The sequence below is a fragment of the Grammomys surdaster genome, unplaced genomic scaffold (assembly GCF_004785775.1).
Source record: "Grammomys surdaster isolate TR1022 unplaced genomic scaffold, NIH_TR_1.0 126531, whole genome shotgun sequence".
Lineage (NCBI taxonomy): Eukaryota > Metazoa > Chordata > Mammalia > Rodentia > Muridae > Grammomys > Grammomys surdaster.
The window spans coordinates 5,940,484-5,956,497 of NW_021621323.1; the positions used below are offsets into that span (position 1 = coordinate 5,940,484).

The 16,014-nt window shown below is 38.0% G+C and overlaps 1 protein-coding gene across 1 annotated transcript in view; it reads left to right on the top strand.

The window, feature by feature from the left end:
- The window catches only part of Bank1 (B cell scaffold protein with ankyrin repeats 1), a 246,458-nt gene that overhangs the window by 69,172 nt on the left and 161,272 nt on the right, over positions 1–16,014 (top strand). Inside the window, exons 5-6 of the mRNA XM_028760512.1 lie at positions 3,047–3,186; positions 10,604–10,709. Of these exons, the coding sequence (XP_028616345.1) occupies positions 3,047–3,186; positions 10,604–10,709 (246 nt within the window). The remainder of the gene's footprint in view (positions 1–3,046; positions 3,187–10,603; positions 10,710–16,014) is intronic.

Sequence of the window (16,014 nt, forward strand, 5' to 3'; positions counted from 1 at the left end):
ATTCTTAAATGATTAAATGAATAACAATTTCTAAGTAATTAGTACTAGGGATCAAAGTAAATGTAGTTAAAATAAATCAATGAAAAATGCCAATATTGCAAATTAAGAAGCACTTAAGTAATATTTCTCAAGTAGCAGATCAAGTTGTCAAATAAAATAGTCACATTGCTTAAGATTTATGCATGGTATACTTAATGCCTAGAGTAGTAGGAAGAATAAAATACACCAAAGTTTCTGAAACAGTTAAAAGGAAACATTTTAAAAATAATTTAACACAAGATGGGCATAATTTTTTGTAAGATTATTTAAAGAATAAGCAAGCAATACAAAAATAGACAAATGAAATTTTATTAAAATAATTTAAAAAAATAAAAATAACCCCAAAACATAAACAACAACAACAAAAAATCCCAACAGCACAGCAAAGGAAATGATTGACAGAGTTAAGAGACAGCCAAAGGATTTAAAAACAATTTGATAAGAGTTTAATATCTAGAAAGTATATGAAATTCAATACCAAGAGAGTAGCCCTATTATTTCTTGTATGTGTGTCTGTCTGTGTGTGTGTGTCTGTCTGTGTGTGTGTGTCTGTGTGTGTGTGTGTTTTGCTGGGTTTTTTAAAATAGAATGTCTTTGCTTTTTTCCTTCTTTGCCTGTTTGTTTTCTAAAGAGAGAGAGAGAAAGAAGACAGACAGATGGATGGATGAGGAGGAGAGAAAGAAATGGGAGGAGGTGGGAAGGAGCAAGCTGTGATCAAAGTATCGTATATAAATTTTCAATTACAAAAGAATAGGAAAATCACATAAATAGACACATAAAAGAAGAGCTGACCAACACGTATGAAGAAAATACTCAAGATTCCTAGTCCTCAGGGAATACAGTGACAGCCGGCACCCTCACCTTAACTACATCAGAATGGCTATTACAAAAAAGACAAAAAGTAACAAGCCCTAAAGAGGATGCGGAGAAGAGAATCTCTACTCTGTTACTGAGCATGGAACAATGCAACATTATAGAAAGAAAGCCTCCTTATGAAGTTGAAAATGCCATTGCTGTCTGACCCCATTGGTCCTATCAAGGGCATTCTCTACAGGGAAAAAAGTCATCATATAAAGGAAGACCCTGCTCTGTCATGTTGAAATAGAAAAATAGGTAAAAAAAAAATGTGTAATTTATGTGCATTTGTATGAATATTATTCAACCATACAAAAGAGGAAACCCTGTATTTATATCAAGTTAAAGGAAAATAAAAAACACTAAGTGAAACAAGCCATTTAGAGAAATACAGATCCCACATAGTGTCACTCAATTGTGGAATTTGAACTGAGCTAAATCTTAGAAACTAAATCAGTAATCTTTTACTTTTTGACGTTTTGTAAGAGATAACACCAATGCCACTTGTTTTCAGCTGGTAATAATGCAAAAAAAATCCACTATCATATTCAATGATGCTCAGAAGGAAGGAAATTCTCATACTCGTTTCTTTCCCTTTGTGTGGTTAGTTTTTTACCTGAGAAAATGCATCTAGTTACAGGCCTACCCACCCTTTCAGCTCAATAACTTGATGCTTCTCTAATCACTCAATTTTTCCAGGGATCAAAATTTTCCAATGGCTAAAACAATTTGAAATTACTATAGTTCCAGCTTATAGCTAAATCTTAAAAACATGGTAAGGTTTTCAACTAGAAATATTAACTAATTTCTATGCAAAAGAAACAAAGTATTCCTCTGGTACCAGCAACACCATGAGGAAACAAACCTAACAGCAGGGGGGAAACTAATTAAAAGTTGAAAGAAATATGTAATGCATGAAGAAAGCATTGATTCTTTTTATTAATTATGAAGCTGTGTTCTAAAGAAGATAAATTATAGCTTCATATCATATGAAAAGAACAACGTTGGGAGACCCTGCTTACTGTGCTTAACTTTCAGGGGAAAGAAACTATTGATGAGTGAATTTATGTTCAGTTTATGACTTCTAGGTATTATTTTTCTGGAAAACGATTTTAAAATGTTTTAAACTGAAACTATACATTAAGCTGAAACCGATTACACAAAATCTACTGAAACTAATTTTATTTGTTTCTAGCCATGCCAGCTTTCTTGGAACCACATGGCCTCACATTAGCTCATGAGATGTATGTTACAATGCTGACTCTCTGTTGTGATTTTTCTTATTCTCGTTGAATGTTTACTTTGGGGGACGATAGTGATACTTTCTAGTGCAAAACATTATATAATATAAGTAAAATATCTTTTCAAAAATGCAAAGATGGAAATTTTAGCTCCTTGATCTTGTTCAGTTTCAGACTCCTTTTGTTGGCTTTGAATTTACCTGAGCTAAATGACCAGAGGTATTCACAAGATGACTTGTGAAGAATGTTTAAGAAAGTTAAACATTCATGGCTGTTCAGGATGCTGGTCTTTACACTAGACTTCTTCTGAACTCCAGGTTTTGAATGACATAATCCAGGAGAATTTGAGTAATATCTCAGTGACAAAGTATAAACTGTTAAAATTTATTCTTCAAATAGATGCAAAGACAAATTTTGGTTAAATTTGTTACACTAAAATCTTACTTTTTAATTGAAATAATTGTTTATATTTTTTAATTAAAGACCTCAGGTTTTTATGTAATTTTAATTTTGTTGGTATATTACAGTAGAATCCAAAGTACAGTTTGTCGGTCATTTTGAACAACTTCTTTACAGAAAGGCTTTAGATGGATAGATGGATGGATGGGTGGATGGATGGATGGATGGATGGATGGATGGATGGATGGATGGATAAAAGGTTGGACAAATGGAAAGATATATAAGTGGAGGGAGGAAGTGAGATAGGAAGTAAGGGAGGGAAAGAGGAAGGGAGGCAGGGAGGGAGGAAGGCAGAGAGGAAGGGAGGCAGGGAGGGAGGAAGGCAGGGAGGAAGGGAGGCAGGGAGGCCTAGAAACTTGCATGAACTAATTTTCTTTCTTCTTCATAAAATTGAAACAAACACCCTGGTGTACATTATGCTTTGCTCTTAACTCTTGTTTGTGTTTTGTAAGATTTTCCAGCTGGTTCAGTCACTGTCAATATCCACTGTGATGGAATCATCAAGGCCACAACAGAGATTAAATACTGTTCAGCAGCAAAAACAACAGAAAGTCCATTTAGAGTGTCAGACCCGGGCAAGAGTTTGTGCCAGGTAAGTTGATCTGTCTAGCCAGCTAATCAAGTATATGCTAAAGGGCTAATGCAGGGAGAAAGAAGTCTTGATTTGATGTAAGGTTTAATGGAATGTGAATGGATGGATGACCCACATGAAGGGAAGGAGCCAGCCACCCTCTGAGGTGCAGAGATACAGACAAATTACTTTGCTTCAGTCAAGACGTTCCTGATAAAGCCAACCAGAGACAGCTTGTCCACTGCAACATGGCTATCAAGACAGGTCCTATTTAAAGCGATTACAGAGCAGATGGATAACAGAAGAGAGAGAATCAAGGAGCACCATTGAGAAATTAATTTCTTTACCTAGATGTGGACAGCACCAAACAAGAGAAAGTCAGACTGTGTATCTGATGCTTTGAGACTCTGTCAGCCGACCCACTAAACAGGGAGAACTAGGAATGAATCTTGCGTGTATGTTCACATGGACATTTTTAGAGTGTTATGACTTTCATTTCTTACTGTTACCTGATAGTAAAACTTATTGAATCACCCATGTGATTCAATAAGAGTTCTAGATAGGTCAGGTTGTAGTGGCACACTCAGGAAGTAGAGGCAAGCTGATCTCCATGAGTTCAGAGGCCAGCCTGGTCTACTGAACAAGTTCTAGGACAGGCAGGGCTACTCAGGAGTAAACAACAAACAAGCAATCAGACAAACTAGGCATGAGAAAGAGTTTTAATCCCCAGATCTTTCCTCTCACGTGACAAAATCTTGCTCAGAGATGGGGATTTCATGATGGACTTCCCATACTTGGCATGTTTTCCTATGTGTTGGGTATATGAAAGAATCTTAAAGACTTTTCAGAAAACTTAAGGTATTAGTTTGGTTTCTGCATTTAAAAAAAAAGACTTGACTGACTTAATAGGAAGAAATCGGGCTTTATATAAAAATGTATCATTTATACATTTATTCCACATAGTTTCAAAATGAAAGAAATAGTTTAATGTGAAATAGAAAAATTTGTACGTTTGATGTTATACGGGAAGTACAAAAGTTTGTGGGTTTTCTTTTTTCTTTTTGTTTGTTTTGTTGGCTCAGGTTTTTTTTCTCCTTGGCAATTAGAATCATAACTTTGCTTAAATGTCTTTCTGGGAGAGAAGGTCAGAAGGGAGTGGAAGGGAGGGAGGGTTGGTTCATTCAAACAGTGTGATTTTTCACATTTACCACGACAAGCCCTTTGAGATCTGTAGCAAAGCTATCAATGACAGTGATGTCAACAGGCTGCCAAGAGCCTTTTGTGACTGACACTGGAGACATGATTTATTTTGTGCCACTTTTTCTTCTTCAGCATCCTTCATTGTGAGTGGTGCATTTTAGGACAATGGAAAAGGCAAATGTCTTAGAAAAGAACAGAGTGAAATACCAGTTGTCAGACTATAAAGTCTGAAGACAGTTGACAGGTCGTCTATATTGCATATTGCAGCCACAAAACAAGCACAAACATAATAGCTTGAAATCCAGATTGCTTCATTTTCTTCTGTCAAATCTACCTTGTCTTGTATTAAAAGTTCTATTCATAGCTAAAACTTAATAAAAGGAATATACAGTATTCTCTGTCTACAGCTGGTATGGAGGTAAAGTAGTTTCCAAATACATATCGGCACTGGGTTTAATGCCAGGACACAGTTAGTATATAGCAAAAATTTAATGTAGGATTTATGGATGCATTTTTAAAATAAAATAATGTACAAGTTATGATTTACACTGTAGCTTGAAGTAAATGTGTAGATTTTAGGAAACTAGAAAACATGCTAATTTCTTTTGACCTTGTGTCTGAGAGGTGAGAAAGGACTGTGGCTATGCTATAATGCTTCCCCTCTTCCAAGCCCAGGAGCCTGTACAGGGAAAACAGACTAGATGAAGCCTAGCTATCAGGATCAGCATATGCACTGAGTCCCCAAAGACATAGCTAGTCTAGCCTATGGACAGCAAACTTTCTCCTAGCAAAGATAGACTTTAGGATTAGGATTAATGTACCTGAATGGAGAGAGATGTGAAGACTTTGCTACTGACCTCAGGGCCCAGGTAGTACTGGGGAATTGAGACAAGCACAGTGGGCTCTTGGCAAGTACATTGGGCCCTAGGCCAGCCCAAGTGTTCTTTCATAGGCTAGAAAGAGTAACCATACCTTAGTTCCATACCCTAGACCATAGACTGCACGTGGACTAGTGTTCCTCTAAATCTGCACACATTATCTGTAAACTCACTGTCAAAATGACCCTACATTTGACAGAGGAAGAACTTCAGAGACATTTCCTGGTGTGTTTTAAGGTCGCATACAAACTGCTTTTGTGAGTTCAGATAGAACACTACAGTGATTATTCCCTTTTTATGATGCTGTCACCAAACCCAATAATTTGTATTCTTTGCAAATGGCCCATTGAATACCTCTATTCAAAATGCAATACACATTGTAATCAAACTCACCATAATTATTGTTTATTTGTAAGAAAATGTACCAGCAAGTATGAGTTTGTCAACACCCTGCCTGCTTGGCAAATAGCATACTGTAAAATCTGTGTGAAGTTCTTGCATGGTTCAATGGCAGATATGATTTCAGTAAGCCTGAAATTATTAACAGGACTCGTCTATAGCCACTTAAATGCTATTGGACATCTAATAGTCTAAACCCAGTGTGAGTTTGAGGAAAGAGTAATTAATGAGAAATCTGTGTGTTTGTTCTTCAGTTTTCCCAGAACTCATAATAAGGGACATGACATAGTATTTAAAAGCTACTGAGCAACAGGACAACATAATCATTCTATGATTTTTAATAAAGAATTAATGAAAGAACTGATTTTTGTTTTGTTCCAGTGATGTCCATTAAGGTTTAGAACACTTTACCACAGTTAACTTAGCAATCTACTTCTTTTTCAATTCATTTTTTCCCCAGAGTGATAAATACTAAAATCCCAGTCAAAGCCTAATAAAGGCTCAATTCATAGTGTATCACTTAAAACAGACAGCATGAGCTCTTCAAATGAAAAAAAATATATCTAAACTTAGTTTGGGGGGATAATTAAGATTCAAATATTGGAGGCAGAAATACTGCAATTTTGCTTCCACCAAGATAATTAAAACCTGTGAGACTTTCATCCTATTTACACAAGTGTCTTGGGGACAGCAAAATGTTATATTTTTAAAAGAAATGACTATATAAGATACATACGTGAAACTGGGTCAAATGCTAAAAGAATATAGTAATTCTTAGTCATCTTGTTCTTTAAAAGAATTTTATATTACTGGATGTGCCCTATAAGGACAGATTTTGTCCTTAGACCCTCTTTCCTCTCTCCCTTGCTTCTCAGCTGCCAAGGGAAGCCACTTGCCGCTGTCATGCACTTCTTGCCCAGTGGGTCTGCCTTGGTACAGGCCTAAAAATGCTAACACTAGCTGACTGTGAACTGAAACCCCAGAAAACATGAGCCAGCATCAACTTTTCCTCCCTTGTCATTTCTCTCGGGCATTTTGTTTCAATGATGGAAACCTCACCAACACTAAAGTCAGCGAGGTTGGAATGAGAAAAGGTACTGGCTTGGGAACTGAACACTGTGCAAGTGTGCCCAGTGTACTTCTTATACTATTAATTTCCTCAAGGGGAATTTCTTCACCCAGTTAAGCTTGTGCTCAGAATTGTTTCCTTTGAAGATTCTCTTCTGGGAACCCCTTCTCTTTCTAGTAATTTTCTAAACTTTCCAGTAGACCCTTATCAGTCTCAGAAAGTTGGGGGCCAACCTTCCTATTTCCACCAGCCCCTTTTGATGCAAGGTGCAAATGCATGGGGAAGCACTGTGGTAGTCTGAGTGCACACTGCAGCCAACTTTATGTTCTCAAAGGATAGGAATATTCAAACTCATTTCTATGTATATGATAAAGGGTCTCTAAACTTTTCCAGAACCATCTCTTATCAGAGCATTCTTCCATGTTTCTTTAGTATATCGTCATTCAACTTAGTATTCTTTTTAGGCTGCTATATCCTCATATTATGCAAAAATATATTACAGTACTATTTTTCCTGCCCCCAACACACGTGCTTAAAGGATAGGCTATGTTTTTCATCTTTATAATGTCACCGTCTTTCCCACAGTTACTTTCTTGTGTATGGGTCACAGCTAGCATGTAGTGCTTTAGAATATGAGGAAAACTCAGTGACACCTTCTTTTCTAATATTATTTGAATAACTTAGTGAAAAACTATTGACCCAGTATGCAAAGAAGATAGTGGGAGAAGTGAAAGTATCCCCTAAAAATACTTTGTGGTTCATATATAAAATAACCCACTGTTCATGCAATGGCCAACTCTCAGAAGTTTGTTAGACCAGGCGATGAAGAATTGTGCTCTCATTCTTCTTCAGGTTTCACAATTGCAATGGACCACGAGTTAGTGCACTTTGCTATTGACTTAGAAACTTCAGAGATTCAGATTGATCATGAGCACATGTTGTAATTTCTTATTAAAATGCCAACTACTTTCTTTATGTGAGACGGGTTTCTTTCATGCTAAAGGACTTTTTCAGGTGTCCAATGAGGAATCTAGAGTTTCTTCAAATTCACATATTCCATAAATTTATGTTTGAAGATGAAATGTTCAATTAGTATATTATAACAATTCTCCTTTCAAGTGATTTGACTTGCAAATATGTGGAGGCTCTCTGTCTTCTTTTTAAATTAAAATTTTATACACAATGACTGGCATAATGTGGTATTCCAGCGTGTCCAGTGCATGCTGATAAGATTCAGGGGATGAGCATTCTCTCCTCCGAGTAATTTCTCATCTGCACATACTAGCTCCTCTCCTCATGACCTTCACACAGTAGGGAGTAGGTTGTGTGTAGCTGTGGCCACTGCACTGTGCTCTGGATATTAGAGCTTACACCTCTACAGTGTGTCCCTTTTTGCACCCACTACTCAGCCTCCTATGACCACCACCTTCACACTTCCCTTTCTCTGCTAGTCACTATTCCACATCCAGATTGACCTCTTCTACCATCAATGGATGAAAGAAAGGGTAGAGTTTGCCAAATTGATGAGATCCAGATCCAGTGAGAGACCGTTTCTGAAAAAGATGGGGTGGTGGTCAATGGAGCAAGACAACCAGTGTGGGATCCTAGCTTCCATGTGCATACACTCATATTAGGTACAAATGAACTCAACTTATACACATACAGAGTATTTAACAAGAGCAATATAGCTTTGCAGACACTGACCCTACTTTTCTGTCCAAGTTAATCTCACTCTTCCTCTTTCTATACCTACCAGATATGATGTTATCTTGTTTCTTGGGCCGGGTTCAGTCGTCGGCCACAGGGCCTTTGCACATCTCTATTATGGACAGCTTCTCTTCTCCTTCAATAACCTCATTTAGTTCATTATAACCCACCCACAAAATTTTAATTTTAGTGTATTTTGTTTAGTGACATTCTTCCATGATCTCCTAATGTATCTCTTCATGATACCGATGGATGTACGCCTTGATGTACACTATTTGTCAAATTAATGTCTGTCATTGTACCCAAGGCCCCAAAGCACAAAATTGCCTATTCGTGTTTTCATTTCATCTTCAGAACCACAGATATTGCTAGGCATGCGATTGCTTGATATGCACTTTGTTGGGCAAATGAATGAAGGGGTCAGTGAACGGTACCCATTAAACTTCTCTCCCAGTCTCAAATCAACAAATAACTAGAGATCTGTGTTCCAACAGCCATTACTAACACAGGCACAGACTTTTGGGGAGTTAGGGGAACAGAGCTGAAACATTAATGCTTCTGATGGAAGCAGAAACTGAAAGTGAAAGGCCACTGTGATTATATTATGCTACGACTTTCTTAGCCAAGCAGACAAATGTTACAGTTTCTTCTCTGCAGCCAGGAAATGGTCTTATGTCTAAGTAAAACTCAATGGCATGGTATGTCCATGACAGCCAGATGCAAATCTAGCATTCATATCAGCTAGCCATGCTTCCCTGGCACTGTCTGTTCTATAGATTGTTGGAAGGACCAACAAAGGAGCAATAGACAAGCCATCATCAACTGAAAGACAGTGGAAAACAGTTACTTCTCCAAGCATCAGCCTGGATCCTCAGTGACAGGGAGATGCTATGTTAACCCTGGACTGTGATTGCTGGTTTCTAGGTTTAAAAGGTACAGGACTCTGCGTTGTTTAAGCTGTTGTCCATTTGCATCTCTGTATTATGGCAGCAAAACTTACATTCCAAATACCCTAAAAGCTATGTGTTTTCAGTTTAACTTTTTTGAAATGAAAACAGGTTGATGCATTTGTTCAAGCAGAGAAAAGCCACCATGAGAAGCTCTTTTTACAGAGTGCTCTGCAGACTTCTGTGTAGGTTGGAGTGACTCCATTTCATTGATATCTAAGAACTCCATCAAAGAGTGTGGAGAAAAACAAACAATAGTTCCTGGATATTTCACACAGTTACTCACAAGTGTTGACATATGATATATCAGTACTATGTTTCTTAGACTCACAAATCAGAACTGGAGAAACTAGATTTCCAAACATTTTGTCCTGTCATATTATTTGTAAGTAAGCTAAAGAAGACAGCTCTAGAGTTCTTGCTTCCTGGAATACAAGTGAATCAGTGTGGCTGACAGTACCCATCAACTCTGTACGTCACCCATTATCCCACTTGCCTCCACTTTCTATGTTCACATGAGCAGCTTCGTGACTGAAGAAATGATAGTCCATCCCACAACAACTGTTAACTGCCAGTAGTCTATCAGGGAGAAGTGGGACCTCATGAACCCCTTCCCCATCCATGATGAAGTGTTGACTTGATCGATCTTGTGCAGATCCCCAATAGCTGCAGTGGTTTCCTGAGCGCAGTAGCCATGTCATATCCAGAAAGCATCTTTCAGCTGCACATCTTCCAGGCTTCTGGCTGTTACTCTGTGATGTCTCCTGAGCCTTTGGACTGTGCATATAGCTGTCTCACTCAGGGCTCAGCATTCCAGAATCCCCTTTCCTCAGTACTTTGGCCAGCTGTGGGTTTCTGTACTAACTGTCCCCCAGGGCACAAAGAGGCATCATTCATGAAGGCTGGGAGCATCACTAATCTATGGCTATAAATATGAGAGAATGGAAACTGACTTGGAATTATCAAGCTGCCAATTCCCTAACTCTCTAATTTGGGGTAAATGCCAATTTTTCCTTTGTTTTTTTTTTCCTGTTCTTCTGCATGTATATGGTGAAATATGATCACATATACCCCCCATTCTCATCTCCAATATGTCCCGGTCCTAACGTCATGTCTTTCTTGTTTATAACCCATTAAATCTAGTTAGTACTACCTATATGTGCAATAGTGCAGGGCCATTCACTGGAACATGAGCATCCTATTGGCTAATTTTAAATTTCCTTTTCATTTGAAAACAGAAAAGCATTGAAGAGCTTGATAATGTTCTTGCATCTATATTCAAGCGTGAGATACCATATTATGAATTCAAACATCTGCAAACTGAAACTTACCCTCAAAAAGAACGTGAGTAATTTTTCAGTGGTATCGTTCGTTTTATTATATTCTAATCTCTGCAACCACTTAAGAAATTATATAGTGAAAGATGCAGCTTATAGTTTTATATAACTCCTTATGCCTGAAGACATACTAAAGTAGAACAAAAATTTAAATATGTCTTATTAGTATATAGTTGTGTATGCATACTCATGCACATGCATGTATGTATGATGTATGCAGGTAACGTATGTGAATGCAGGAGGCAGAAGACAACTTTGAGCAACCAGTTCTCACCATCCACCTTTATATAGGGGATTGAACTCGTCAGAAAGTTTGCCCAGGAAACACATATCTGCTTATCTGTGTGAACCCCAATAGTTAAAACATTTATGGTTTCATGTACTTATCACATGTTGGACAACTGTGTGTAGTTTTTAAAACTAGTGGTCTTACCTCCTGATCTTTATTATAAGGATATGTTTGAATAAGGACATATGTAATTAATTTTATTTATCACATCATTGTTTATAATTGCCCCAGACTGAAATAACTTAATATTCCAAGATTAATGGTTATGTAAATTTTGACACAGATATTTTAATGTGACCATCAGAAATTAATTTTATCATGGTTGTCTTGCTGGCTTGATATTTTGATATTGAATAATAGACACACATAGTAGTTTGCAAATTTGTGATTTTACCTGATGTTTGTAGTAGTCATGTGTGACTTATATAATTTAAGTAATTGTGGTTTTGGTTTTCTTTAATTAATTAATTTTTTTAATTTTATTTAATTGGTTTGTTTTACACTCCAGATTTTATTTCACTCCCAGTCCCCACCTCTGACTGTTCCCATCCAACACCTCCTCCCTGGCCCCTTGTCTCCACAAGGATGTTCTTACCCCCACACCCGTGACTCCACCTCTAATTTCTCTAGCTCCTCCAGTCTCTTGAGGGTTAGGTGTATCTTCTGTGACTGAAGCCAGACCCGGCAGTCCTCTGCTGTATGTGTGTTGGGGGCCTCATATCAGCTGGTGTATACTGCCTGGTTGGTGGTCCAGTGTCTGAGAGATCTCGGGGGTCCAGGTTAACTGAGACTGTTGTTCCTCCTATAAGGTTGCCCTCCTCTTCAGCTTCTTCCAGCTTTTCCATAATTCAGCCACAGGGGTCAGCAGCTTCTGTCCATTGGTGGGGCGCAAATATCTGCACCTGACTCTTTCAGTTGCTTGTTGGGTCATTCGGAGTGTAGTCATGATAGGTTCCTTTTTGTGAGTTCTCCATAGCCTCAGTAATACTGTCAGGGCTTGGGGCCTCCCCTTGAGCTGGATCCCGCTTTGGGCCTGTTGCTGGACCTTCTTTTCCTCAGGCTCTTCTCCATTTCCATCCCTACAGTTCTTTCAGACAAGAATAATTATGGGTCAGAGTTTTGACTGTGGGATGGCAACCCCATCCCTCACTGGATGCCCATCTTTCTGCTGGAGGTGGTCTCTACAAGTTCCCTCTCCCCACTGTAGGGTATTTCATTTAGGGTCCCTCTCTTTGAGTCGTGAGAGTCTCTCACCTCCCAGATCTCTGGGTTTTTTTATTTCACAAAATGAGTGTTTCCTTGTTTTAAAAAAAATTTTCTAAATCTTATTTGTGCATGTGTGGGAGTACACACTCATGTGTGAAGGTCAGAGGACAACTGTGGGTGTCAATTTTCTCCTCCCATGTTGGATCTCAGGAAAGGCACAAAGGTTTTGAAGCATGGCTCCATGAACAAATGACACTAGTTTCTGAGCCATCATACTGGCCTCTGAATGGATATTTTCTATAATTATTAATTACTATTTGTGTGATACAGAAATATAAAAATACAAAGATGTAGAAGAGCTACCGATTAAAGTTATATAACCAAATATTACTGTGACTTCATGGTCTATTTTAGAAATACTTTTGTTCCCGGTTAGTTTCATGAAAGAATGTTTCTAATTCACTGGCTCTCCAGCCTCTGTAAATACCGGGATCGATGTAATGGTGACTGAGACAGGCACAGGGCTAAGCAATATGAGTGGTCTAATAGTTGCATATTAATATGTAAAGGTTAAGGCATTTTCCAGCTGGAGTCTATGCTGCTTAACCAGATTTAATATGAGCCATTCAGGCTTCAAGGATGCAGCAGAGGAATCCAAAGACCCAGCTGATTGGGAAGCAGCTAAGTATGTGAACGGCTGAATTACCGTGGGGTCTGTTACAGGGAAGCACCAGAGACAGTGTTTTTAAAATGTAAGAGTAGTGGGAAAGCTTAGCTATGTAATTCACTTACAGAATAAGGTACCAAATTAATACAGAAAAGGAATATGGAAAGATTGTTTATTCAAGATATTTATCATAAAACAAGATGATATGCAGGTGATAGTCTAAACAATGTGACACACTTTTTGGCCTATGGAGTTATCAGGAAAAAATGTACATTAATTTTCATTGTCTGCTTCAGAGATAGGACTTTAGGCAACAAACAATGAGTCGCAATGGTGGGAGAGAAAGGAAAAAAAGAAATCTAGGTGAGTGAAAGTGTGTGCACAGGTGTGAAGACGGAACTGAGATACAGCTTTTATAAACTCTTTTAATGTTATCTTTTTTTACATTTATAAAATTGGAGTTGTAGAGTTGGAGAAGATGGAATGGCTTAGGTCTTTCATTTCATAGGAGAATTCTGAATAACTTTAAAAGAATGGGAATTCTTGAGTTCAGTTGTGTTCCAGCTGAATTTGGGATGTTCTTCAGGCATCCCTGGTTAAAGCCTTAGTTCCAAAACTGCTGATGTTGAAAGGTGGTTGAGGCTTTGCAAATCAGGCCTAGGGGGAGGCTTTAGGGTAAATGCTACATCTGGTTCAGTTGGAGTGAAGAATCACAGCCCTTTCCTGTCTCTTTAAACCATGGTCAACCTAAACCTTTCTTCCTTCTGGAGTTGAGGGTATTTCATTCAAAAATAAAGGCAGTTTGATTAGTGAGAAAGGGTGCAATATGTTCTTAGATGGAGAGTATGAAATAGATTGAATCTCAGCCTTTGTATACGTGGCTCTGATGCAGTAAGGCAGTCCTATGTATCTTTCTAATAAACACAGATAAAGATGGTGCTAATAACCCTCGGGCCTTGATTCAGTGTGAAGGGCTGAATACTTTAATCACTTACAGAACTTTTGTATGCAACAGGCCTAAGCCATTCTCAACACAAATTAGTGAGGACACAGGACATCATCAGTGGTTACAGTCACAGACAATCCTCAAGGACAGACACATTTTCCTGCCTTAAGGTATTAAAAAACATACCAGCAAAACAATCTAGTCTCATACTCGATCTTGACAAAGAAACTTTGTCAGTCTTTCTTTTAAAAAGTTAGAAAAATGGTGGCTAATGCAAGCTGTGAACCATTACTAGAATTTGATGAAAATTATTTAATTTAAACATTTTATTAAAATGAAACTTTTTATAAGGTAACATTTTTTTTCAAAAAGCTGAAAAAAGAAGACAATTGATTACACAATTCATCCATGTTTATTACAGAGTATACTTAGAAAATTAGATGCTATAAAACTTATGACACAATAATTCCTATATGAAGTACAAAAGAATGTAATACAATAAACACAATAAGATACCAAGACAGATGTGAATGTGATTCAGTTTAGGTGCCGCTGAGTTTTGCTCAACATAAAATAGAATCACCTGTGAAGAAGGAACCTCTATTAAGAAATTGCCTCCATCAGATTAGCCTGTAGACAAGTCTATGGGGCCTTTGCTTGATTCATGATTCATGTGGGTGGTACCACCTGGGCAGGTAGTTGTAGGTTGTATAAAAAGCCAAGCTGTGTGTCTCAAGGAGCAAGTCTGCAAGTAGCATTTCACCATGGTCTCTGCTTCTCAGTTCCTGCCTTGAGTTTCTACCTTGGCTTCCCTTGATTGTGGACTATATTGTAAGTTAAATCAAACCCTTTTCTCCTAAACATTTTTAGGACATGTTGTTTAGCAACAAAACAACTTATCTTCTAGTCACTGAAGTTCTATTTCCATCCTGTCTTCAAAATACCTGCTTTTAAAGACCCCACATCTGTGTCTCATCATGTTCATGTGGGATTGATGAAAAGGTTTGAGATGCCCTTCTTTATATAGAAATAATCTTAAGAATACTAAGGGGAAAACACTGGTTTAGAGTAAAACGCTGAACATATTTGAACGGCAGGCAAACAGCAAAGCAGGTATAACCCTGAGTACATTGTCTCCAACTCATCAGTGAAATGTTTCATTATTAAAGGTATACTGTTTGTTTCTTTACATTTCAGCTAAGATAAAGAGAAGGCCAGGGGAGTGTGAGGAAAATGGGGGACTGAAAATGTGTTCAACACAGACATACCTGCATGATAAGTCATAGGATGACCCACAGACATTTGTGTTTATTAAAAGGCAAGAGCTCCATTAGTGATGACTTTGTTTTTCCTATGCAGTCTTTTTTTAAGGGGCATTCTAGCAAATTCTAGGTTCAGTTCCCCGACTGTTTGTTCATAAATAAAATACTATTTCAAGCCAATCTTAGTCATTTCATCATTGTCTAGACAACACGCTTCCTCATTTGGCATTCATTTTTATGCTTTACCCTCAGTAGACAAAGCTGTGGATGGGTAACAAGGAGGTATATGTACAGAAGAGGTTAAACCTGCTACAACCTTCTCTTACTTTGTAATGCTCTTCTATTGACTTCTAAATGATCTTTCTCCTGGATAAGAACGTTCCAAATGGAGACAGTTCTCTCTTAGAGGAGAACAACATTCAAACAAACTTGGGAGAGTCCTGGATTTATTTGTAATGTGCTGGTATGTGGGTAGATCACTGTGGACTTGGAAATCTGTGTAAGGGATTGTACTGAGCAGCTTTTACCGGTATACTAAAGCCCAAACTACCAAAGAACAGCACTAGGAGTCAGGATCACTTTCAGCATCTGCTACTTTATTTCTGATTAATATATGAACACACATGGTTTGTCCATCGTCTGAAAGTCTAGATGCAGCCATGGCGCTGGAAAGGCAGGGCCAGTGCAATTGCTACAACCGTTCTGTAGCTCTCAGCTGCTTGGACTTTCGAACCACTTCTAGCTGTTGACAATTCCTTCATCCCCTTATGTTCTTCATAGTGCTGCTAAAGTCTGTTTAATACAGGGTATTCTGTACCATGGACAGGAAGAAATATAATTTAGCTGATTGTCAAAGTGGCAACTAGTTTAGGAAAAAAAGAACTGCATTATTTTGCCCGGACTGTGTCCCACCAAGAAATGCTCGCTGGCTCATTTAAGCCC